This window comes from Lemur catta, chromosome 10 (assembly GCF_020740605.2).
Source record: "Lemur catta isolate mLemCat1 chromosome 10, mLemCat1.pri, whole genome shotgun sequence".
NCBI lineage: Eukaryota > Metazoa > Chordata > Mammalia > Primates > Lemuridae > Lemur > Lemur catta.
The window spans coordinates 889,378-915,170 of NC_059137.1; the positions used below are offsets into that span (position 1 = coordinate 889,378).

Genomic DNA, 25,793 nt, shown 5'->3' on the forward strand with positions numbered 1-25,793 from the left:
TGCTCTTGGTGTTCTCACTATTTATCTTGTGTGTGTATATTTGTGGGTGAAGTTTGTGCGCCTGTCTTTTTTGTTCGGAAGATATTGTGCGTGGTCAATGTGGTTATGGGGGAAGATGCATTTTTTTTCTAGTCTTAAAACTAAAAACTTGAGTCTACCATTTCTTGGTTGCACTGAAAACACCGCCCAGCCTGAAGGTTCTCCCGCGGTCCCTGTCCCCACCCAGCCCGCTCGGGGTCTCTCCGCTCGCTCTTCCCCTCGCCCAAGTCCCCTCCTCCTCCCCTCCCCTCCCCCTGTTCCTCTGGAGTTTTGGAAGCCCCGGGGCCTCCCCCCGCCCCGCCCCCGCCCTGCAAGAGGCCTCCGTGCCCCAAACCGGCTGGTTCTGCGGTTTCCGCGGGAGCCGGGAGGCCGCTGGTGTCGTGGGGGGACGAGGGGACGCTGCCTTTGCTAGTGCGTTCTATCGTTGGTAACAGTCGGTTGCACACTTTTTTAAAAAGTAAATGGATTTGCCACGATTAAATGTCATAACATTTATGACAGAATATGAAATATTAACGTATTTTAAGCCAAGTTTTAGGTGTATTTTTTGAATCTTGGTTATAGACCCAATTTTAAAGGGCTTCGTATCCAGCGTTGTGAAGGCAACAGAGTGTACCCATATTTATATTTTTATAAAATACCTATTAGACTGTGAATCTCTTGTGCTAATTGCTGAGTGAACTGAAGGACCGTTTGACCCTCTTCAGCCTCCCCGAGCTTGGGGGACTCGATTCGAATCCGAAAGTCCTGCTGTGGGGGAGGGGCTGCGCCGGGACCTGGGCCGGGGGAGGTGCTCCTGCGTCACTTTCTGTCCTGAAAGGCGCCCTTCCTGGTTTCTGTGGTTCCAATTTTCTATGCAATCCCACACCCCTCGTTGTTTTGATCCTGACAAATAAAAGGGAGGCTGAATTATTCAAATTTAAATGAGGTTTCCCCTTCGTAGAAGTGCTGCTGACCCTTCGTGCACAAATGGGGAGCACTTGAGGACACAGGTGGGTGGAGGCCCTTTGTGCGTGGCTGGTCACACTCGCAGTCATCTGTGGGTTTTTGTAAAACTGTGTGAGAAGAATATATTGATAATGTCAGTGAAACAAGCAGACATTGAAACTGAGGCACAGATTACTCCAAAAGGAGTTCCTCTGTATATTTTTTCTAGATGCAAATACCTTTTTAATTATGTTAATTAATGTTAAGACTTTCTAGGCTTATATCAAAGCTGTGTATGGGTCACACGGTATGATCACGTCTAACTGGATAAGTCTGTGCAGCACATTCCTGAGTGTACGATATAGACTTGTAGCCCAGCATGAAAAATTTATAAATAAATTTTTCATTGATCTTTTTATATTAAGAAAGTTTTTTGGTCCTTCTTGGGCTTGGCACGAGTTGTAGAACACCCTTTGGGGATGAGGCTGCAACATGCTGTTTGTGGGTGATGTCTACACAGTGCTGGGCTTGTGCTCACCTGGAGACAGAGCCAGGTAAACTGGCTCCAGCTCATGCAACTGCCAGATCCAACTCGGCTGTGTATGGGTCCCGTGAGGACCCAGGGCTGCCCCGTTCCAGCCACTTGGGAGCCCCGGCCACCTCGAGCACTCCCAGAGCTGGTGTCATAGCTGAGATCTCCGTGCAGAAGGTCCTGCTTGAAGCTCTTGCCACCGTGCACCCAGCCGGAGACACTGAAGTCCTCTGAGGGACCAGGTCCCTCTCCCATGTCCCCCGTGCTGCGGTGGGTCCATGCTGGATGGAGATGGCACCTGCTGCACAGAAGGGGTATCTTTTACATTTGGGGGAAACACAGCTGCTCACACCTGAGGAGCAAAAGGCCCCTGGAGGTGTGCGGGAGCCCTGCAGACCAGCCCAGGCCCTGAGCTAGACCTGAGTGTTCCCACTGTCAGGAGAGCAGAGACTTGTGGCCCACTCCTGAAACGCCCTCGGGGCCCTGCCTGGGAGGAGCAGGGGAGGACTCCTGCCCCCAGCAGTAGCAGCCTGCAAAGAGAACTTGGAGAAAGGCAGACTGAGTTACAAGGTAAGGACTTCCAGTGCTGGCACCCAGGGCATCAGCGCCCAAACTCTGTCCCAGCGGAAGCTGCCCCCGCCCAGCCCCAGCTGAGCTCTTCATGCTCCTACTTTGCATCTCCTCCCTCTCCTACCCTGGACGGTTTTCCAGGCACACCTTCAGTGGGTTAAACAGGCATTTCCTGTCCCACAGAACTGGCTGGGAAGACTGTGCCCAACCCCCTGCAGCAGGCCTAGGGAGGCCCAGCCAGGAAAAGTGGTTTCAGGAACTTGGGGGTTATTGGGGCATCTGGAGAATTAGGCCAAGGCATTATCTGGCACCCGGGTGTGCTGGCCATGCCCCAATTTCCCACCCCGGCACCAGCACCGCTATGTGGAAGCCATCTGAAAAGCCAAAGGTGCATTTGTTCTTGGCGTTAGCCTGCAGGTGGGCGAGGCCCCAGCCCGTGGCTGCCCCTGCACTATCCCTGACATTCTCCCACTGTGGAGAGGCATGGCCTGGCACTATCGGCTTCTTGGGCACGTGGCGCCACCCCAGGGGATGATTTACAGCTCCCTTAGGTTCTCTCTTCTGAGGGGCACATTTGATGGAGAAAGGCCTGGTGCTGCTCTCTGGGGAGACAGTTTTTTCTCCAGTGTGAACAAAAGGAGGCCGGGCCAGGTGGCCTCGCTGCTAGGAGCTGCTTTCTCCCCAGGTGTGTGTGCACTGACAGGTCTGGTGAAGGACCAGGGTGTGGCCAAGGACACACAGCCTCCCTTCTTCACTGGGCAGAGCCCTAGGAGGCAGGCAGACACACACTCTGAAACCACAATGGCCCTGCCAGCTCATGGGGTCGGAGCTATAAAGGAAATCCCAGCTGGGAGGCCCCAGGAGTCAGAGGAGAGGAGGACAGGCTGGGGATGCCGGGCACCGTCCACAGCCTTGTCCTCGGGAGAGACCCTGAGCAGCACATTCCTGGAACATGCAGCTCCGCGGAGCAGGAGGCCAGCTGATCAGTGTGAGCTGAGAATGGCCACACTCATGGCTTTGTGCAAGGGCAGAGGAGGAAGCCCGTGTCCAGGTCAGAGCTGCTGTGCACTGCACAGCCCACGTCCCTCAAGCCCAGTGGGCCGTGCGGGCTCTTCCTGCAGGAGCTCTGTGTGCACCAAATTGCTCACTGTGGTGGTGCTAGCAAGTATTGGCAGATATTGGCCAATGGGGTTGCTGGGGGGTCCTTGCCACCCCTTCCCAGGCAGGCCCCTTTGTGGCCAGGGCAAGAAAGAAGGCATAGGTGACCCAGCCTGCACCCTCTGCCCTGCCTCCCCCATGTGCAGGTGTGCGCTGGAAGCCAGGTGAGGGTGCCAGCCAGGAAGCATGGAAGAGACTCAGGGTAGAGGCGGCCACAGGCAGGGGACTCGGCCACTGGGAACCCCTGAGAGAAAGGAGACAGACCAGGCAAGGTCAGGGCCTGCCCCACTTCCTTGCCAGGAGGGTGCTGGGCTCCCATCCAACTGTCTGTCTCTCTGATCCGACCTCTGCTGGAGGCAGGAAGCATTTACTGCTGGAAGGAACGGACGTGGACGCCACAGAGAGACCAGGAAATGCAAGAGGATGGTCAGCTAGAAAGAGGACGCAGCTGGCCAGAGGAGGGAGCACAGGATTTAGAAGCCAGGAGACCAGGTGCAGTGAGGGAAGAGAGAGAAGGTACTGCCTGCTGGGGTCTGTCCCCCACAGGCCTTAGCTCAGCACAGGGAAGGACGGAAGCTCGTGCACACAAGAACTCGGCACACAGACTGCCCTCCGACGTCGAGGGAGGCCAGCTGCCTCCTGACGCCCAGGAGAGGTTGCCGGGAAGGGGCTGCATCCACCTGGGCCTTGAAGGCCAGGAAAGGAGGCCCGGACAGCTGGGGAGCAAAGCCTGAGGCGCAATGTGAGGGCGCAGGCCTAACATCGCCACTGCTCCTTCCCCCGCCAGCGCCAGCACCAGCGCAGACCCTCCTGGGGCTTGGGGGTCCCCTGGAGGCCCCCCCATCCCCCGCACACTCCGCCTCCACCAGCCCTGCCTGCTACACCCCCCACCTCGCACTGCCCCCGCCACATCCAGCGCTTTCTTCTGCTTGGCTGTCCTTCCGGCCATCCCTCCCCGTCCGTCTGTCGGTCTTTCTTCTCCCGCCCCTCCAAAGCCGTGGCCCCATTCATTCCCGGGGCCTCTGCCCTTTCCTCCGCGCCTCCGGCTCGGCGAGCAGCTGCTATGCTAATGAGGGCGGGGACGGCGCGGGAGTGTGGGGGGAGGGAGCTGGGCAGTGGGGGGCACGCCAGGGTTGGGGGCCCGGTGCCCACAAAGCCCGATCTTTGCATTCAAACCAGCCAGGGCCACGGGGGCCCCACCACGCCCGGCGGGCCGGGAGGGGGCCGCCTGCGCACCGGGAAGGCGCCCGAGGCCGCGAGGGGCGAGGCTGCCCCCGCCCTCGGCTCGGAGGCCGCGCACCCACTCCCGGCGCGGTGTGAGGGGCGGCGACCAGCTGTCGTCTGTTCTGGGGTCGCGGCCTGGGACCGGCGGCTCGTTCCGGAGGACCCCGCCCCGTCGCCCAGACGCCGCTGGGCGTGGGGCTCGAGCGCGCCCCGCGCGGGTGGGCTGGAGGCCGCGGCGGAGACGGACGCCAGTCACCCCCCCCGCCCCGGGCCTGCGTGGCTGGCCGCGCAGGGAGCCACGGGCGGGAGCCCACCTTCCGGGCGGCGTCTAGGACCCCGCGCCCCCGCGAGACGGGGAGGGGGCGGGGCCGCGCGGGAGGCAGAGGGGACAGAGGAGGGGCGCGCCCGGGGCTCCCCGCCGCCCCCTGGCTCCCGCCGCGCTGGGTCCTCGCCGGAGGGGCGGGGGCGCGTGATCAGGCCTTCTGGGTCCCAGACGCCCCCTTCCCGAGCCCTGACCAGAGTCTGGAGACATCGTCCGCCGCCCGTGGCCGGGAATCCTCCCCCAGGTGCAGGAACGCGTCCCCCACCGCGGGCGGGCCGTTGGCAGGGGCCGGGCCGCTGGCTCGCCCTGCGTGGTCTGGGCTGCCCCGGGGGCGCGGAGCCGGGGGTGCGGCTGTGCTGCCGTCCTGTGGCCGCAGGCCGCACTGCGCCCTCGGTCCAGTGCGCTTTCCCGTGCGTGGGCCGGAGGGTGGCGCGCGAGGAGCCCCCGCTCCCACCCGGCCCTGCTGGGGACACCGCGGACTGGAGTCCTCCGGCCAGCGTTACGCACCACCCTCGCGGGGGCCCGGCCACCCTGGACCCCAGCCCTCCTTCCGTGGGAGGCGGGCGGGCAAGGGGGCATTTGGAGATGCACCTGGCAGCGGGGAGGGGTTTTCACGAGCAAGCGAGGGGGGCGGGGGCGGGGGCGGGGGCGGGCCCGGCCGCTAGGAGCCTGCGCGGGGCCTGGGGGCACCACGGGGCGGGGGAAGGGACAGAAAGTCAAGTCAGACGGGAGTGGCCCGGGAGGCCAGGCCAGCTCCGGGCGGCGGGGCTGCCGCGATGGGAGCTGGCTTGACTGTGAGTAAAGGACCGGGAAGAGAGGAGGAAGATGTGTCCCTGGTGGTCTGGTGACCAGGGGGAAAAGAAGTTCCCAGGAGGGAGAAATCGGAAAGGAGGAGACTAGCTCAGAGTCTGCCCAGGTCCAAGGAGGGTAACTGGGGAGGAAAGCCCGGCGGTGTTGCTGAAGTTGGAACCCTGCCCTTTGTGCGGGGCGGGCAAATGGGCTGGAAGGTCAGGCGCATCGGGCGGGAGGGCTGGTGGAGAGGCCCGTGTGGGGCAGGCTGTGCGGCCAGGTGGCCAGTGACAGCCACGTTCCTGCTGCCCAGCAGGGAGTGCTCGAGGACAGAGCCAGCCCCACCCTCCGCATGTGCCAGGAGCAGGTGTGTACACACCTTAGCTGCTACTGGTTTCTACGGTCCCCAGAAGGACACCCACACCAGGGCCTGGAGAAGTGACCCCATCATGGTCCTCAACAATTAACAATTGGCAATGGTGTGCCACTCTCCACTTGATGGAAGGGGAGGGGAAGGCCATTCCAGGGCCCCGGGACCTCAGAGAGTGGACAGTCAGCAGGACACAGTGTCCGTCACGGCCCTGCGGACAGGGATCCCACATGTCACACTTGAGGCAAGCAGGACACAGACCACCCCATGGAGCTGCAGCATCACAGAGAGGGCACCAGTGGTCCCCGGAGGCTGGCGCTGGAATGGCAGGCTTCCTAAATCTCCCCACCCTGCTCCATTCCTGCGGAAGTGGCCACGCGCGTGCAAGAGGAGAGCTCTTTGTTCAAACTCTTGCCTGCTCAGACGTGGAGCCTGGAGACCCGGTCTACACTCAGCAGTGTCTCCCCCACTGGACAAAACTCATCTCTGCAGGCGGTGAGCGCCTCTCGGTGCCCAGTGCCGTCTGTGGACAAGAACCCCCAGAGGAACCAAGCCCAAGATGTCCCATAAACTGTCCAAAGAGATATGACAAAATCCAAAACAGTAGTGGTATCAACAAGACAGAAGTGTATTTCTCACTCCCAGAGAAATTGGGGTAGGGTGGACCCCGGCAGGTATGTGACCTTAGGGTCCAGGCTCCTTGGGCTTTGTGGATGGGCCTTTCGTTCACATGGCTCAAGACGGCAGCCCAGATCCCGATCCGGCCAGCAAGTCTGTGTGCAGCCAGGGAGAGAAGGCGCGGGCCCTGTGCTTCCAGGACACTTCCTGGAAGTTGCTCTTGCCACATTTGCTTCTATCCCCTTGGCTGGAATCTAGTCATATGATGAGGCTCGCTGCAGGGGAGACTGGGACACAGACTGTGCCATGTCCCCAGCTTAAAATGGGGCCATTGAGGAAGAAGGGCTGTGGATTTGGGGGAGGGTAGCGGATGGCGAGGGGGCTGTGCCTCCCCTACGCAGATGCTGCCAAAATTCCCAGACCCTACAAAGCACAGTCTCTGCTGAGAATACACTCAGCTCTCTGGGTGTGGATTTGCACGGAAGAGCTTTCTAAGCGTTATAACTGTCCAGCAAGGGGCCGAACAGGACAAGAGGTGGGAGCATGCTAAGTACCGGGGGAAGCAAGCCCCGCCGCTCGCGCATCCCTGCAGCTGGCACTTAGTACCTGCACAGCCTCCGGAGAGAAAAATGAGACACAGGTTCTGGCATTTTCTGACAGACAAAAATGCACACAGCTCAGTCACAAATAAACATTATGTTATAGATTAGATGGACAACACAATGTCCCACAAGCCTATGTGGCCGTCAGGAAATTAAACACAATTCTGACCAGCCCAGGAAGCGTCTTGCTCCTTATAACCTGGCGAGAGCACACGTGTCCACAGATCCCGTCCCCCGTTGCCTGTGGGGATCCTTGTTCCTGGCTCTCCCCAGGGCACCGCGATGTCCTGCCACCTAAACCTCCCTCTCCCTTGTCTTGGGGGCAAGTAGCCCAGCACTTTGAATTCTCAAGGTTGTGTTGTCAGTGGAGTACTTTCTGAAGTCTCCCGCCATTTCTCCTATGGGTTGTTTCCATTTTAATCGAGACTGAAAGAAACTCATTAGGTTTATCATTCATATTCCTAAAAATCAACCTTACTGTGGTTTAATTTACACACAGTAAAATGCAGCCATCTAGAATGTGGTAAGTTTTTGGCCGGGCGTGGTGGCTCATGCCTGTAATCCTAGCACTCTGGGAGGCCAAGGCAGGAGGATTGCTTGAGCTCAGGAGTTCAAGACCAGCCGCAGCAAGAGCGAGACCCCCATCTCTACTGAAAATAGAAAGAAATTAGGGGGGCAACTAAAAATAGAAAAATTAGCCAGGCGTGGTGGTGCACACCTGTAGTCCCAGCTACTGAGGATGCTGAGGCAGGAGGATGGCTGGAGCCCAGGAGTCTGAGGTTGCTGTGAGCTAGGCTGACGCTATGGCACTCTAGCCCGGGTAACAGAGCCAGACTCTGTCTTGGAAAAAAGCAAACAAAAAAAATAAAATAAAATAATTAAATTAAAGATTAAATTAAAAATCAAAATAAAATACCATTACAATAGCATGGCAAAACATAAAATACTTAATAATAAATGTAATGAAAGATGTGTAAGACCTCTCCGGTGAAAACTGTAGCACACTGCTAGGAGAAATCTGAAAAGATCTACGTGAAAGGAGGGACATTTCACGTTCGTTGTCTGGAAGACTCGGGGTTGAGACGTCCGTGCTCCCAAGTTCGTCTGCGGGGCAGAGCGATCGCAGTCAAAATCCCAGCAGGCCTTTTTGTGGAAATTGGCAAAATGATTTTAAATTCATTGGGAAAGACAAATGACAAAAAATAGACAAAATAATCTTGAAAATAAAGAACAAAGTCGGAGGGTTCACCCTCCCACTGCAAGGCTGTGCAAGGCTGCTGCAGTGATCGGGGCGCCGTGGGGCTGGGGAGCCGGAGAGGCCACAGCTCGGGGCGGGGAGAATCCGACAGCGGCCACACGCTGCTAGGTCACTGCCAGCACGCCTGACAGCGGCATTCTAGGAAGTAGCAGAAATCTCTTCGACACGTGATACCTGAACGTTTATGCCTGTGGACCTGACCCTCGCCTCACACCACACACAAACCAACTCAAGATGGACTACGGGCCTAGAAGAAGATGTTACAGCGATAAAATTGCTATAAGAAAACCCAAGAGAATCGCTTTGTGATCTCAGGGTAGGCGCACTTCTTAGGGAGGACACAGGACACGTCATACACGTAAGCAACACACTGGGAAACGCATCTGCCGTGAGTGTATACAAGAAAGGGTTTGTAGCCAGACTCTGTGAAGAATTCCTGCTACTTCAGAACAAAAAGACAAACCCAAAACTTTTTAAATGGGCAAAACTTGAATAGACACTTCACACGCTCAGGCGCACACACACACACATGCACGCACACACACATGCACACACACACACACACACACATAATACGAATATCCAACAAGCCCATGAGAAGCCGTTCAACGTCACCAGTCATGAGGGAAATGCAAATTGAAACTACAAAACAAATAGCCGCTACATGCCACTAACTTGGCTAAAATTAAGAAGACAGATAATATTCAGTGTTGTCAACAGCGCAGGAACCAGGTCTCTACCCATCGGCAGTGGGGTGGGGGTGAGGGGTGGGCTTTACATAAGCACCTCCCTTTGACCCAGGAATTCTCCTCCTAGATATTTGCCCAAAAGACATAACAACATGTGCATACAGAATATATACATCCATAGAAACTATATTCTCTATAATCCAAACCTGGAAATCCAAATATCCATCAACTCATAATTTTAAAAATTATAAGATATTTATAGAACCATGAAAAAGAACAAGCCGTCGACACTCAGAAGAGTGGGATGCACTGCCAAGCCAGCACAGTCCGCAAGGGGACAGAGCACGCACCTGCCACACAAGCTGTGCGCACGCGGCTCTGCAGCAGGCAGGACTAGCCTACGACGAGGTGGCTCCCTGGCGAGGGAGGTGGAGAAGCCTGCGAATCTTTCCGAGGAGATGAGACGTCCCTCTGACCTGACAGGGATGCAGGGCCCCAGGGGCACAAATCTGACACAACTCACAGAGCCGCAAGTAAATTTAAGATCTGGTGTTTCACGATATGTTAATTATACCCCGGTTTAAAAAGCAGCAACAAGGAACGGTGCATCATACAGTAGAGTGTTGCTACTATAGTCTACAATATTGTCTGTTTTTTTTTAACACTGAATTTCCTTGACTTTAAAAATTTCTGAAAAATAGTTAAACATATGAGAAAATAGTGGTCATCAGAAGTTTAAGTACCAATAGCAGATCATCATACGCATTCACGAGTACAGCTGACCCTTGAGCCACGCGATTGAACCCTCTGGGTCCACTCACACATGGATTTTCTTCCGCTTCTGCGGACGCTGAGACAGCAAGACAAACCCTCCTCTTCCTCCTCAGCCTACCCAACGTGAAGATGATGGGGCTGAAGACCTCTATGGTGAGCCACTTCCACTTAATGAGTAGTAAATACACTTTGCCTTCCTTATAATTTTCTTACTGGCATTTTCTTTTCTCCAGTTTGCTTTATTGCAAGAATACGGTGTAGAATACACATAACAGGTTGGGCACAGCGCCTCTGGGAGGCTGGGGCAGGAGGGTCGCTTGGGCCCAGGAGTCAAGGCTGCCGTGAACTACGACCCTGCCCCTGCTCCAGCCTGAGCGACAGAGCAAGACCCCATCTCTGAAAAACTTTTCTGAATAAAAGAATATGTATGATACATACAGCATATAAAATATGTGTTAATCAATCATTTATGTTATCAGTAAGGCTTCTGGTCAACAGTAGGCTATTAGTAAAGTCTTTGGGGATTCAAATTTATATGTATATTTTCAAGTGCACAGGGGGTTGGTACCCCAATCCCAAATTGTTCAAAGGTCAACTATGTAAGTCTGTTTGTTCTTAAACTGGAAAATATACACCAATTTTTTTAAAAGACTACCAAAACATCACATTATATAAATAATTTAGAAATAAATCTAAGAAAATGTTTAAGATCTCCACATATAAAACTATAAATCATTGCTGAGAATTGTTTTATCTTGTTGTTTGTTTGTTTTTTTGAGATAGGATCTCACTTTGTTGCCCCAGCTAGAGTGTAGTAGCATTATCACAGCTGCCTGCAACCTCACACTCCTGGGCTCGAGCCATCTTCCCAGCTCAGCCTCCTGAGTAGCTTGGGCCACAGGTGCACCACCATGCCCAGCTAATTTTTCTATTGTTTGTAGAGACAGAGTCTCCCTCTTGCTCGGGCTGGTCTTGAAATCCTGAGCTCAAGCGATCCTCCCGACTCAGCCAGAGTGCTAGCATTATAGGCGTGAGCCACTGCACCCAGCCTGAGAGATATTTTTAAAGACCTAAACATGTAGAGATAAACCTTGCTCATACATTGGAAGTCTTAATATTTAAATGATATCAATTCTCCCCAATTGACTTATAAATTCAATGTAGGCCGGGCACAGTGGCTCACGCCTGTAATCCTAGCACTCTGGGAGGCCGAGGTGGGTGGATCGCTCGAGGTCAGGAGTTCGAGACCAGCCTGAGCAAGAGCGAGACCCCGTCTCTACTAAAAAAATAGAAAGAAATGATCTGGACAGCTAAAAATATATATAGAAAAAATTAGCCGGGCATGGTGGCGCATGCCTGTAGTCCCAGCTACTCGGGAGGCTGAGGCAGGAGGATTGCTTAAGCCCAGGACTGTGAGGTTGCTGTGAGCTAGGCTGACGCCACGGCACTCACTCTAGCCCAGGCAACAGAGCGAGACTCTGTCTCAAAAAAAAAAAAAAAGAAAGAAAGAAAGAAAAAGAAAAATTCAGTGTAATCCTAATCAAAACCTGCACCGTTTGGGGAGGAATTTGTCAAGCTGACTCTAAAATTGCTTTGAAAATGCAAAGGGAGCCAGGTGTGGTGGCTCACACTGTAATCCCAGCACTGTGGGAAGCCAAGGCAGGAGCATTGCTTGAGGTCAGGAGTTCAAGACCAGCCTGGGCAACATAGCAAGATTCCATCTCTACAAAAAATTTTAAAAATTAGCCGGGCGTGGTGGCCTGGAATCAGAGGTGGCAGAGAGCTATGTTCACACCACTGCTCTCCAGCCTGGGCAACAGGGCAAGATCTCCAGGAGAATTGCCCAAAAAGAAAGAAAGAAAGGAAGGAAGGAAGGAAGAAAAGAGAAGAAAAGTAGTAAACAGCCAAGAACAGGCACAAAGAGCGTGGTGGCGGCTCTTGCTGTGTAGGACACCAGGCAGGCGGCACCGGGCAGACACAGACCGGCGAGCTCGACCGCGGTCTGGACAGAGACTCACGTGCTGTGGACTCGGACTGATGGGAAAGGCAGCCCTGGCTCAGGGGATACGTGGGGACACACACAGAAAATAATTTTTTTTTTTTTTTGAGACAGAGTGTCACTTTGTTGCCTGGGCTAGAGCGAGTGCCGTGGCGTCAGCCCAGCTCACAGCAACCTCAAACTCCTGGGCTCAAGCGATCCACCCGCCTCGGCCTCCCAGAGTGCTGGGATGACAGGCGTGAGCCACCGCGCCCGGCCTGGAAATAAAATTTGAGGATGAACGTGCCAAACAATTAGCTTTGCAGAACACAGCACGGATCATATCTTTATGCCGTGGGGGTAAGAAAAGCAAGAAACATCAAGGAAAAGACAAGCACAGGTGAAAACGCCGGAGCGCGCAGGCGCGGGCGCAGCCCCCGTGACCAGCGGGAGCCCCAGACCCGGATCGTGGGGCGCGGCCACAAACCCCCAGAAGAAGAAAACACCCTTCAGAGCGGGCGAGAGACGCCAGCAGGCACGCCACAAGAATTAATCCAGGAGATGCAAACTCAGGTCCTGGTGACAGGAACAAATGTCGTGGGTTTGTGGAGAAAGGGCCTCCCTCCGCTTTGCCGGGCGGGAGCCGACCGGGGCAGCCACTTTGGGAAACGGGACGCCCCGCCGGGCAGCTGGACCCCGACTCCGCGCCAGGCGCGCTCACGCGCTGTTCGCCAGGGCTGCCGGGACAAAGCGCCACACGGCGGGGCTTCAACAAGGGAACTCACTTTCTCACGGTTCCGGGGCCCAGAAGGCCGCGGATCGCGCGCCCGGTGTCTCCACGCCGCGCTCCCCCGTGCGCGGCCGCGCTCGCGCCGCTTAACCACCTTGCGCGACTCTGTCACTGCGCAGGCGCCACGGAGCGCGTCGCAGCGCACTCGTAACCTGCCTGCTGTCGCCGCGGCCCGGCCGCGCCCCTGCACAGCCTGCCGCTGCCGCGTCTGCAGGCGCCTGCAGCACGCGGCGAGCAGCCGTGCACTTACCGCAGGGAACGTACAGCGCAAACGTGGTGCCACTTACGGAGCCACTGTCACGTGTGCAGTCTGGAGTTACGTGGCACATCACTGCATGTCTCTGAGTCCAGATCTTCTCTTCTTATAAGGACGCCAGTCATACCGGGTCCTAATCCCAGGTCCTCATGTTAGCATGATGTTCCTGTAAGGTTCTGTTCTCCCAATAAGGTCACATTCCGAGGTACCGAGAGAGCTTCGACATCCGAATCTGAGGGGACACAGTTCAGCCCACAGTGACACTCAGATGGTTCTGTGTGCACCTTTGCACAAAGAGGCGTGTGCACGGACACATAAAACTAAGTAAGCATTGAAAGAAAATGTTAAAAAGAGAAAATGTATGCAAAGGTATTTAGGGCAGTGACATCACTATGGCAAAAATAATGAGAACAAACCAAAGATCCATCAACAGAACGGACAGACAAAACGTGACGGATTCCCAAAAGGAAGCGTGTGCAGTAAGGAAACCGGAAACCGCAGCAGCGTCAGCCACGTGCTCCCGCCCGGATGAACCTGTCAAACACAGCCTTTTTTTTTTTTTTTTTTTGAGACACAGAGTGTCGCTGTGTTGCCCGGGCTAGAGTGAGTGCCGTGGCGTCAGCCTAGCTCACAGCAACCTCACACTCCTGGGCTTAAGCGATCCTCCTGCCTCAGCCTCCCGAGTAGCTGGGACTACAGGCATGCGCCACCATGCCCGACTAATTTTTTTTTTCTATATATATATTTTAGTTGGCCAGATAATTTGTTTCTATTTTTAGTAGAGACGAGGTCTCGCTCTTGCTAAGGCTGGTCTCGAACTCCTGACCTCGAGCGATCCACCCGCCTCGGCCTCCCAGAGTGCTAGGATTACAGGCGTGAGCCACCTCGCCCGGCCTCAAACACAGTCTTGATTGAAGAAGCCAGACACGGCCAAGACATACCAGAGCGTCCCATCAATGTGAAATGTAGTAAGGGCATAAAAACTAAAGCAGCAGCGGTGAGACTTCCAGGATGGCGGCCTGAAGAACTCAGAAAACCCTTTAGTGGCAGCGTGGCAGTGCTGGAGACAGGCCAAACCGCGTGGCATTCGATACTCCCAGATCTGTGCAAAAGTGACAGGAGATGCACTAAAGACAGAATTCAAAGCAGATGCTGAGAAGGCTCCGGGAAGCAGCATAGAGACTGCGACAGAGGCCTGTAATTGTGAGGCCGAGGCAGGAGGATGCTTGAGCCCAGGAGTTGCAGGCTGCAGTGAGCTGGGATCACATTGCTGCACTCCAGCCGGGACGACAGAACAAAAGACCCAGTCCCTAAAAAAAAAAAAAAAAGAAAGGAAAGGAAAGGAATTGTAAAAGTGAAAAAAAGAATCCACCCTGATTCAAGCTTGAAATGCTACATTTTCAAGGCAAAGATGTGTAAAGATATGTTATCGTGGATTGGAACCGATCTCACTTCATGGAAAAATCAATACTTGTCTGGTTGACAGATTGACAATGCCAAAAAACTGAAGTGTGGTTCACTCTTTTTAAAAAAGAAAGGAAGAAAGAAAGACAGACAGACAGACTACCGACTCTCAGAGAGGAGCAGTGGGAATCAGCAGCGTTTTTGCCGAGCTGTTCCTAGCTCACAGGGGCTCCCCCAGGACAGGGCAAACCACCAGCACCGGCAGCTCTGCGGTGGGGGAGCTGCCTTTCTCTGGAGTGACCTGGAAAGGCCCTATGATCAGTCAGAGTTGCTACAATATATTATCTAAAATATCCAGTTTTCAACAAAAATTTATCAGACTTGCAAACAAGCAGGAGAGTGTAACTCGTACACAGCGGGGGATGGGGGGACCTGCCAGTAAAAATTGTTTCAGGGGGCCCAGATGTTGGAGTTAATAGACGAAGACTTCAAAGCAATTATAAATATTTTCAAACACTTAAAGGAAACTATGTAAAAAGAATTAAAGGAAAGTATGATGAAAATGACACATCAAGTAGAGACTATCAATAGATAGAAATTTTTTTAAAGAAATTAGGAACGCTTTAAAAAACAGGTTGACAGTTCCTTAAAATGTTAAAAATAGAGTTTCCATGTAACCCAGCAATTTCAAGCCCACGCATGTTCCAGGAGAAATCAAAGCATATGTTCACACAAAAAACGTTACGCAAAAGTTCACAGCAACGTTACTCGTAACAGCCAAAACATAGCAACAACCCGAATGTCCACCCCGGTGAAAGGACCAGCAAGGGAGGTCTGGCATAAATGGGATGTTATCCAGCCTTAAAAGCCATCAAATTCTCACACGTGCCAGGCATGGATCGACCCTGAAGACATTTGCTGAGTGAAAGACGCTGACGGAAAAGGACAAGCACTGTGTGAGTCCAGGCGCATGGGCTGCCGGGCTGGTGCAGGCCCGGAGAGCAACCGCGAACGGGCACAGGGCTTCCCTCTGCCGTAACAAAATGATTCCAAAATAAGATTGTGGCGAGCGTGGCTCAAATCTGTGAATATACTAAAAACCACTCAACTATATATACTTCAAATCAGTGAACTGTGTGGTGTGTGAATTACATCTCAACTTACAAAAGATTTTTTAAAATAGTTTTTTATCGCTGTTCAACTTTGTAAGGCAAATTATTAACAAATACAGAGAACATTAAAAAGGGCACTTAGCCCCTTCCCGATATGAGTCTAGGATTTAGGACATCAACTCGCTAATATTTAAGGCTAAAGCACACAATGAACTTCGGGACGCAGAGAATTAGTACGTTTCCTTTGGTTTGTGCACCTTGTGGCTACACAGGTCCCAGCGAGGCAGACAAACAACGCTGACACTCTTCCACCCGAAATTGCCTGTGGAGCCACACTGGGAAATCACCTTGTCCCTTTTACGACCAGAACCCAGCTCAGCTGCACAACGTGTCCTCAGTCCCGAATGACTTTGGATTATTTCAAACAGGATGAAAACTTCTGACAATGAAGGGTATTTAAAAGAATGGGCCACTGGTTTAGAAGGTTGTTCTAAAAAAGAAGCTTCTAGAATTTTGCACATTCCTGGGAAAAGTGTCTGTATAGTGTTCTTTTGGATGCATAGATTCTATCCCTTTTAGAAAAAAGTCAAGGTGCTCTAGAGTCACCCTCACAGGCAGAAGGGCCGAAATCACCAGCTCAGCCCAGGCCGTCTCTGTGTGCCGGCACTTTCCACTCGTCTCCCGCCCCCACCACGGCGCCTGCGGCAGAGGCTGCGCCAGGGCCCTGCCAGCCCGGAGCGGGCGTGGCGGGCGAGCTCTGCAGCCCAAGCTGGAGCAGTTTCTGCGCTGGCGGGCGAGGCCTCCTCCACTTCCCGAGGCGCTGAGCTCCGCCGCCCCTGGAGGCCCGACCTGGCAGCTCACGGTCATCAACTCCACACAAAGGCCTGTCCTGGTCCTGTGACATTTTCTGGGAGTCAGATTTTGTTTTGAGAACTTCACTCTGGGAAAAACCGAGGTATGTTATAGTTTCCAGTTCAACTTCAGTCATTCTGACCTTAGTTGATCCTCTTGTCATATAATATGTGCTCATTTTGTTGGTGCAACAAGGACTGGTCCCAAGTTCTGAGGAAAACTTTGCTGTGTTCCTTCACCTCAGCCACTGACGTTTCCAGACACAAATCTGATGCTTCTCCTTTCGCATCTTCAAGACATCCATGTGGTCCTCCACCACTGTCCACGCTGTCCACAAAATGTTTCATTCTCCAGACAGAGAAGCAGCTCTGGCTCTAAAACTTTCTCAAACTTTCAAGATAGAAAACAATAGGGTTTTCTGTTTGGAGGGTTTTTTTGTTTTGTTTTGTTTTGAGACAGAGTCTCCATTCGGTTGCCCCAGGTAGAGGGCAGTGACATCATCACAGCTCACTGCAGCCTCCAACTCCTGGGCTCCAGCGATCCTGCCTCAGCCTCCCGAGTAGCTGGGACTGCAGGTTCTCGCCACCACGCTGGCTAACTTTTCTGTGTTTCGTAGCAGCAGGGTCTTGCTCTTGCTCAGGCTGGATCATGCCTTTAACGTTGTGTTTAAGAACTCTTTGCCTAATCCAAGGTCATAGAGATTTCCCTCGATGCCTTATGCTAAGTGATTTTATAGTTTTAGTTCTTACACTTAGTCTGTGAGCCATTCTGAGCTAATTTCTGTTGGGATGTGAAGTAAGGGTCTAAGTTAATCTTTTTGCTTGTGGATATTCCATTGTCCTGGCACCATTTTTTGAAAAACTATTTTTTCCCCACTGCGTTTCCTTGACACCCACATCAGTTAGGGTCAACCAGACAGACAGAATTAGTAGGGGATGCATAGTAAGGAGTTTACTGCAAGGAATCGGCATAGCTGATTGTAGCGGCTGGCTAGGCAAGTCCAAAAATCTGCGGGCAGCAGTTAGAAAGGGCAGGCTGGCGCTCTCTGGCATGACCTGTCCACAGAACTCCTTCTTCATGGAAGCCTTACTGTGTGTGCTTTTACAGCTTTCAACATCTTGAACCAAGCCCATCCAGGTCCTGTGACAGCTTCCTTTATTTAAACTCAAATGATTATGGACTTTCATTTCATCTGAAAAATGCCTCACAGCAATGCCTAGACTAGGCTTTGCTTGAATAACTGGGTCCTGTTATTGACCAGGTTGACCCAGAAAACTGTCCATTGGAACATCTTTGTCAAAGACCAATGGACAATCAACGTGAGGGTTTATTTCTGGACTCTCAGTTCTGTTCCACTAATCTCTGTCTGTCCTTAGGCCAGAACCACACTCTTTTGATTACTGTAGTTTTGTGGTCAGTTTTTACAATTGAGAAGTGTGAGTCCTCCAACTTTGTTGTTAGTTTACAAGATTGTTTTGGCTATTACGGGTCCTTGACTTTCTATATTAATTTTAAGATCAGCTTGTCAATTTTTGGGGAAAGAAAGACTCCTAGGTTTTGATAGAAATTTCATGGGCTCTAGAGATCAATTTGGGGAGAGCTGCCACTCAACACCGTGGAGGTTTTCAAATCCACAGACACGGATTTCTCAGTGCAAAGCATTGCACTTCTTTTGTGAAACGCATTCCCAAGTATTTTATTCCAGTGCAAATGGAACTGTTTTGTTAATTTCATTTTCAGGTTGCTCGTGGCTGGCATGTAGAAATAAAATTGAATTTTGTATATTTATCTTATGTCCTGTGACCTCGCTGACCTTGCTTATCGGTCCTAGTCATTTTTGTGTGACTTTCTTAGGATTTTCTATCTACAGGATCATGTTTCTGTGAATAAAGATGGCTTCACTTCTTCCTCTCCAATATTTACGCTTTCTGTTTCTTTTTCCTGCCTGGTTGTACCGGCTGGACCCCGGCACCAGGCTGAGCAGAAGTGGTGCTTGTGACCTCAGGGCAGAGCGCTGAGTCCTTTATTATTAAGTGGGGTGTCAGCCGTGGACTTTTTGGTAGCTCTTAACTAGCTTGAGAAAAACTCTCTTTGTGTGTTGAGAGTTTTTATCAGGAATGAGTGTTGGATTTTGTCAAATGTTTTTACTTTGTCTATTGAGGAGATCGTGTGGGTTTTGTCCTTTCTTTTATTGATAGGTGTATGACATCCATTTATTTTCAGATGTTAAAACAACCTTGCATTTCAGGGATAAATCTCACTTGGTCATGGTCTATAATCCTTTTTCTATGTTGTTTGCTTTAATTTCTAATGTTTTTTTTTTTTTTTTTTTTGAGACACAGTCTCACTGTGTTGCCTGGGCTAGAGTGAGCGCCCTGGCGTCAGCCTAGCTCACAGCAACCTCAAACTCCTGGGCTTAAGCGATCCTCCTGCCTCAGCCTCCCGAGTAGCTGGGACTACAGGCATGTGCCACCATGCCCGGCTAATTCTTTCTATATACGTTTTTAGTTGTCCAGATAATTTATTTCTATTTTTAGTAGAGATGGGGTCTTGCTCAGGCTGGTCACGAACTCCTGACCTCGAGTGATCCACCCGCCTCGGCCTCCCAGAGGGCTAGGATTACAGGCGTGAGCCACCGCGCCCGGACAGTTTCTAATGTTTTGTTGAGGGCTTTTGCATCCATATTTATGAAGGACGGACTTTTGTTTTCTTGTGAAGTCTTTGCCCAGCTTTGGTATCGGCACAACTGTGTCAGTTTTCTACTGGTGCCATGACAAATTACCACAAACTTGGTGGCCTAAGACAACACAAATCTATTACCTGTAGTTCTGTAGCTCAGAAGTCCCACCTGGGCCAGAGTAGGCTAAAACAGGTATCGGCAGGGCTGCGTTCCTTCTTGCAGGCCATGGGGAGCCGAGAAGAGGTTTCTGCCCTTAAAGGCTCACGTGACTAGACCGGTGGCACCTGGACAGTGCAGGGTGATCTCCCCATCTCAAGGGTCACACACTTTTTTTTTTTTTTTTTTTAAGACAGAATCTTGCTCTGTCATCCAGACTGGAGTGCAGCGGCATGATCATGGCTCACTGCAACCTCAGACTCCTGGGCTCAAGTGATCCTCCTGCCTCAGCCTCCCAAAGTGCTAGGATTACAGGTGTGAGCCATTGTGCCCAGTCTGTTTATTTTTCTTTAATCTTTCTGTCCTTTCTTCAGATTGGGTGGTTTCTACTGATCTATCTTCAGGTTTACTGCTTCTTTCTTTCAGACACGGAGTCTCACTCTGTCACCCAGGCCAGAGTGCAGCCGCGTGATCACAGCTCACTGCAGCCTCCAACTCCTGGCCTCAGGCATCCTCCCGCCCCGGGCTCCTGTGTTGCTGGGACCACAGGTGCGAGTTCACTGATTCTTTCTTCCGACTTTTCAAACCTCCTGTCGGGCCTCTCTAGTCTAGTCCTCATTTCGGTTATTGCACTTTTGAACTCCAAACTTTCCATTTGTTTTTTTTTATTTGATCTTCCAATTCTTTATTATAAAAAACTGTTGTTCATGATCAGCCTGAGCAAGAGCAAGACCGAATCTCAACAAAAAATAGAAAAATTAGCCGGGCGTGGCATGCACCTGTAGTCCCAGCTACTCGGGAGGCTGAGGCAGGAGGATCGCTTGAGCCCAGGAGTTTGAGGTTGCTGCGAGCTGGGCTGACGCCACGGCACTCTAGCCTGGGCAACAGAGTAAGATTTTGTCTCAAAAAAAAAAAAAAAAGAATGGCACTTAAGTTGAGAGAGGGCTAAATTAGCACTCAGGTGATCTAAAATTCTTGTACTGTCCAGGTGAGGGCGTAAAACTAGTTAAGTTAGGTATTCATGGTATAACCTCCAAACCAGTTAAGAGAAAAAAATGGAATACTTGGGATTAAGGGGGAGAAGCAACCACTACAAAAAAAGCAAAAAAGAAAAGAAAGAAAGAAAAAAAGAAAAAAGGCATACAAAAAGTAGGACAACCAAGAGGCACAAAATAAAGTAATGGAAAGAAATTTATCGATATCAATAGCCCCAATAAATGTAAATGTACTAGAAACCCGGCAGCTCAAAGACCAGGACTGTCAGATTGGAGTTGTCAGAAGTCCAACAACTTGCTGTTTAAAAGAGATATAGTTAGAAAATAAAAAAGACTTAGAAAATATATCCCAAACAAATACTAACTGAAAAGAAGCTTCAGGTATAGAAGCTGGAGTGGCTATATTAGTATCAGACAAAAGAGACTTTCAGAAAAAGCCATTACTAGAGATGGTAATGGTCACTACATAATGACACGTGGAGGATGTCAGAGAAGGACTCAGAGACAGCTACACACAGACGACCTACTCACACCTGTGAGGGAAAACAGCCATTACAATTTGGGGTAATCTGATGAGCTGGCAGCTTCCCCCATGCCCAGCCTGGGCAGTCTACCCTCAGCACCTGCCTAGGGCAGTTAAAGAAAATACCTTTTTAGTTATTTATGGGTTTCCTGGAAAGCCTTACTGTCTGAGCTGCAGAACTCACGTGACCCCACAGCCCTCCGACCAGCTTCCAGCCTGCTCCACTTCTCTCTTCACAAGTTTATCAATTTTTTTTAAATTAGTATGGCCTATTAAATAGAGGCTTAGAGAGACATTGATAGGTCCACCGTTAGAGGCAAGATTTCGGCCGGGCGCGGTAGCTCACGCCTGTAATCCTAGCCCTCTGGGAGGCCGAGGCGGGTGGATCGCTCGAGGTCAGGAGTTCGTGACCAGCCTGAACGAGACCCCGTCTCTACTAAAAATAAAATAAATTATCTGGACAACTAAAAAATATATATATAGAAAAAATTAGCCAGGCATGGTGGCGCATGCCTGTAGTCCCAGCTACTTGGGAGGCTGAGGCAGGAGGATTGCTTAAGCCCAGGAGTTTGAGGTTGCTGTGAGCTAGGCTGACGCCACAGCACTCACTCTAGCCCGGGCAACAAAGTGAGACTCTGTCTCAAAAAAAAAAAAAAAAAGAAAAAAGATTTCAATGTGCCTGTCCCGATTATTAACAGGTTAAGCATACAAAACCCAAAACAAACAGGAGGCTGTCAGATTTGAACAGCACGATTTATTAACAAGGGCGACTTATTGGCCTCATACACAACCAGCCCCCCAGCACTCAGCACACATTCTTCCTAAGCACAAAATTGGCCTCAATGTAGTATTTTAGAAATAAATAGAAAGATAAAATTCCCCATAGGTTTAGACTTCAGATACAAGTAGATGCCAGGTGGGTGGGGGAATGACTGTCCTGTGCTGGGCTGGGCAGGACACCCCTCAAGGCAGTGCTCTGTGGGAGGGGGAGGTGATAGTCCCTGGGGCCCTCTGTGGGGAGTGACCCCAACATCACCCATGCTGTGCTGGCAAACTCAGCTCCCACTCAGCAGCTCTCTCAGTCTGTTACACACAACCTTGAAGCATCAACACAAAGCCTGGGGGCAGCAGAGCAGGACACCCCCAGTGCAGGCTCAGCGGACAGATATTGGGGAGGGAAGGGGGGCTCCTTCCCCAGGCACCCAGCAAGTGGGGTCAGGGTGGACAGAGCTGGGCTGAAACGCAGCTCTCGGCCCCAAGAGCTGGCATCCACCCTGCCCAACCCCAAGGGGGCAAAAGTTGCTTGGTACCACCCGGAACCCAGACTCCTGCCCCAGACCCCTGAGAGCCCCCAGATTCCTCAGGCCTATCTGGGCAGGATGCGACAACCCTCACCCGCACCGTTCCAAGCTAGGCCCAGGATCTCTGCGCTGCATCTGCCCAGGCGATCCCAACTGTCCAGCGACCCGGATCGCGGGCTCCACGGCACAGACCTCGCCCAGGTGCACAGACCAGCACCAGGGCGAGAACGGGTACGCGGGGAGAGCCGTTCTAGGGACACCAGTGCTGGCGACCGCGGTCGCAGAGCAGGTCTCCAAGGGCAGGGGTCCGACTGAGTTCAGCGATGGCGCGGGGGACGCGTGCGCGCAGCTCACTCGCGTGTGCGCTCCGGGGTCCGGGCGCCGCCTCCGGCCGCCCCGCTCCTCCACCCACCGCCGGCGCGAAACCGCTCCGCGCCGGCCCCACTTTTAGGATGTTGCGCCTGTTTCACACCCGCTGGACGGCGCGCTCCTCCCGGGCGGGCCTCGGCGGGGACCGTCGGCGGGCAGGCGGCGGGGGTGGCGGGGACGGAGGACGCGGGCGGCCCGGCCCGCAGCGCCCCGCCCCCGCGCGACCGCAAAGGCCACCGCCTCGGCAGCTCCCGGGGCTGAGCCGGGCTCGGCCACGAGGCGGCAGCATTGAGGCCGCCCGGGCTTCGGATGGAGGTGAGGACCCTCCCCAGGCGACCGCGGCCCCTGGGAAGCCACTGCGCAAAAAGCGCCCAAAGCTCCTTTCACTAAAACTTCCGTTGGCGCGGAGAGCCCAGCTGCGAGAGGAGTCCGGGAGGGCTTCCCGGAGGCGGAGCCCGGGAGGTCTAGGCCGCCCAGGCGCCCAGGCTCGGGGAGGGCGCTCTGTGCCGAGGGCGCGGCGGGGGCAGAACTTGGGACACGACAGTCTATAGAGGCGCGGGGTTGGAGGGGCACGCAACCGGGTGACCAGACGGCTCACAGTGTCAGGCGGAGAGTGCACAGAGGCCTGCGCTCCTCCCCCCTGACCCCAGGCGCACACGATCATCTGGTGAGCCCGACCTGGAGGCGCCAGGCTCAGGGCGGGCGTCTAGGGGGAGGGGAGAGGCTGCGTGGCCTCCTCTCTGCTTCCAGTCAAGCAATGCGAGCCTCAGAGCACGGGGTGGGCGGAGCCAAGGGTGAGGACCCCGGAGCACTGTCACTGTCGCCATCGTTGGCTGCGACTCCACTGGGTGTCATCTCCAGAGCCAGTGGCCAGGAAAGGGTAGGGTAGCAGGGGTGAAGTCCCCACCCCGGCACTGAGTGCGTGTGGGCGGGAAGCTGTCGCAACCTCCCTGAAGCCTAAAGCCGGGGTTCACATCCCCATTGTGTGATGCTGGGAGCTGCCTGTACCCCAGACTCTCCTCGTACCATGGGAACAGACTGCCCACCTCCCCGGGCTGCCCGACAACAGCCAGGCCATGTCTGGGACCCGCTGCTGAGGACCGTGGCCAAGTCAAGGACGGGAAAGTGGCAGCTCTCCTGACGACCCCAGGGACAGACGCAGGGCTCTGAAGGGGTGTGGGAGTGGAACTGGAGAGCGCACGGCTGGCCCACCCCCACCAGCCTCCTTAGCTCCCACTGTGAATTTATTAGGGGACCCGGGGGCCTGGGACAAGCCCACAGGGTTCTCGACCGCCCTCCTACTCCCACCATCCACCCAAACGTCCGCTCACGCGGGCTGGTCCACAGTGCCTGTGCCTAGGCTACAAGAGGTTCACCTTGGCCACCACCTGCTTGCAGCCAGTGACCGCAAACTCACGGCCGGCAACCCGGTAGTAGCTGAGCTGCGTGGCCAGGCGCTCGGCGCGGGCCTGCTCCGGAAAGAAGCCCTCGCCGGCCATCTCGTCGCGGAAGCAGCTGACCACGTCCCGCTTGTCCAGCAGCAGGAAGGGCACGATGGCCGCGGCCTGCCACAGCGGGTGCTCGCGTGCCAAGAGCGCTCGCAGGCTGGTGCGCAGGTCCTCTTCGGCCTGTGCCTCCGCAGCCCGGGCCCCGCCGGCCCCCTCGGGGCGCAGGGACAGCGCGCGGGACGCGTTCTGGAGCACGAAGTGCGTGATCTCGGCGCCACCAGCGCCACTGAGGAGCACGTAGATGGCGTTGTGGAAGTGGTGGGAGCGCTGCGGTTGCAGGAAGCTGTGAAGCTCGTCCAGCAGCGCCGGTGGCATGAGCTCCACCTCGTCCAGCACCAAGAGTGGGGTCTTCTCCTCCGCCTCGGCCCGCGACACCACGTCAGCCACGCGCCGCGCCAGCTCCTCGCGGCAGTCCTGCGGGGCGCGGGGCTCGGGGCAGTGGTGCTGCGCGTGGTACTGCAGCACCAGCGCGCCGTCCTCCAGCACAGCACGGAAGTGGCGTGCCAGCAGGCGGCCCACATGGCTCTTGCCCACGCCGCTGGGCCCGTGCAGCGCCAGGAGGAGCGGACGACTGTGCACGTGCGTGGCCAGGTAGTCTCGCATCAGCGCCACGATGCGCCCCACTGCAGCTGGCTGGCCAAACACGGTGCGCTGCAGTGTCTTCTCCAGCCCGTCGAGGTCGTAGCGCTGTGCATTATCGTCCAGGTTCTCGATGGCGTTGAGTACCTGGAAGCCCACGATGGCCACGAGCAGCAACAGGCAGCGCTGCGCGCGGCTCCTGCGCTCCACGCGCGGCCGGCATTTGCGTGAGGTCTCCGGGTAAAGCACCACGCGGCTGCGCCGGCGCCTCTTGCGCGGCGTCCTCGAGGACAGCTCGGCTGGGCCATCGAAGGTGAAGAACTGTGGCTGGTCCAGGTTCGCCCGCGACGCCCCAGAGCTGCCTCCCAGCCTGGGCGCCCGGGTCCCGGCGTCGGGCCCTGTGCCGGGCAGCAGGAGGCGCCGCTGGCGCAGGACGCACACCCGGCGGCGCAGGCGGAGCACGGCGCGCACGGGCGCGATCACACTCGGGCCCGAGGCTCCGGGGGCCACGGCCGCGGGTTCCAGGCTGGGCTGGCAGCGGTCCATGGCGCAGGAGCGCGCTCAGCATGCAGGTCGCCCTCCCTGCAACAGGAAGACGAGGAGGGTCTCTGGACTCCCGCCACGGCCTCACCCCGCGGCCGCCACCGCAGCCGAGTGATCTTACCCTGGGAGCCCCAGGGGGTGCGGCCTGGGCTGCCCGCCTAGGGCCTGGCCCAGGCCTCGCCCGCTGACCGGGAAGCAGTTCCTCCCCGCGGGCCCCAATGCAAATTTCTCAGGTCCTCCGATAAAGGGCCGAGGGCCCTGAGGAAGTGGCTTGGGTGGCCTGGGGTGGGGGTGCAGCTTATCAGCGGCTGACCCGCTTCCTGGAGGCGGAGTTCAGTGGCCAACCATGTGCCAAGTAGGGTGAAGATAGGTCAAGCCAGACCCAGCCCCCACCCGCAGCTCCGACTGGACCGGGTCCCCAGGAGGGCCCACCTGGGATTAGAGGCTCAAGTCCCCCCCCCCGGAGTTCAAAGGCCCGCCCTACACACTCAAGAACACTTGAGGGGGTGTCTGGCCGGAAATTAGGATTGTGAAAATGGGCCCCAGGCATCCCAGCACCCCCAGCCTCCCACGCCAAAACTGGGGTCCTCCCAATACTAACAGGGCAGTGGCTGGGGGCGTGGGGGGAGGCAGGGAAGGGACCCCAATGGCAGGGGCTGGCCTGGGCCCCGCCCCCAACCCACCCCAATACCTGCAGCAGCTGCTCCCCCAGCTCCACTGACCCCTGCCCGCACCAGACTGTCGCTCTTGAAGCAGGAAATGCCAAGCTCCCTGGGAGGCTGTCACTGGCCTCCTGGGCCAGCTCAGGCCTGGAGGGGGCAGCAGCACCTGTGGGTCCCCAGGGAGCATCGGAGCAGAGGAAGCTCTGGGTAGGT

General features: G+C 54.5%; 2 protein-coding genes across 2 annotated transcripts; both read right to left on the bottom strand.

Moving 5' to 3' along the window:
- Positions 1-447: 447 nt before the first annotated feature.
- Positions 448-13,122, bottom strand: LOC123646338. Its single transcript, XM_045563164.1, has 8 exons — positions 13,106-13,122; positions 12,636-12,858; positions 12,249-12,357; positions 6,372-6,454; positions 5,984-6,142; positions 4,967-5,232; positions 1,505-1,796; positions 448-1,094 (listed from the first exon to the last, which is right to left on the bottom strand). Exons 1-8 carry the CDS (start codon positions 13,120-13,122, stop codon positions 705-707), a joined length of 1,539 nt encoding a protein of 512 aa, XP_045419120.1. The 3' UTR covers positions 448-704.
- An 8,230-nt stretch (positions 13,123-21,352) lies between these two features.
- TOR4A (torsin family 4 member A) lies at positions 21,353-25,793 on the bottom strand. The gene is made up of 2 exons (XM_045562572.1): positions 25,610-25,793; positions 21,353-24,957 (listed from the first exon to the last, which is right to left on the bottom strand). The coding sequence occupies exon 2, from the start codon at positions 24,919-24,921 to the stop codon at positions 23,650-23,652; it is 1,272 nt and encodes a 423-aa protein (XP_045418528.1). The 5' UTR covers positions 24,922-24,957; positions 25,610-25,793; the 3' UTR covers positions 21,353-23,649.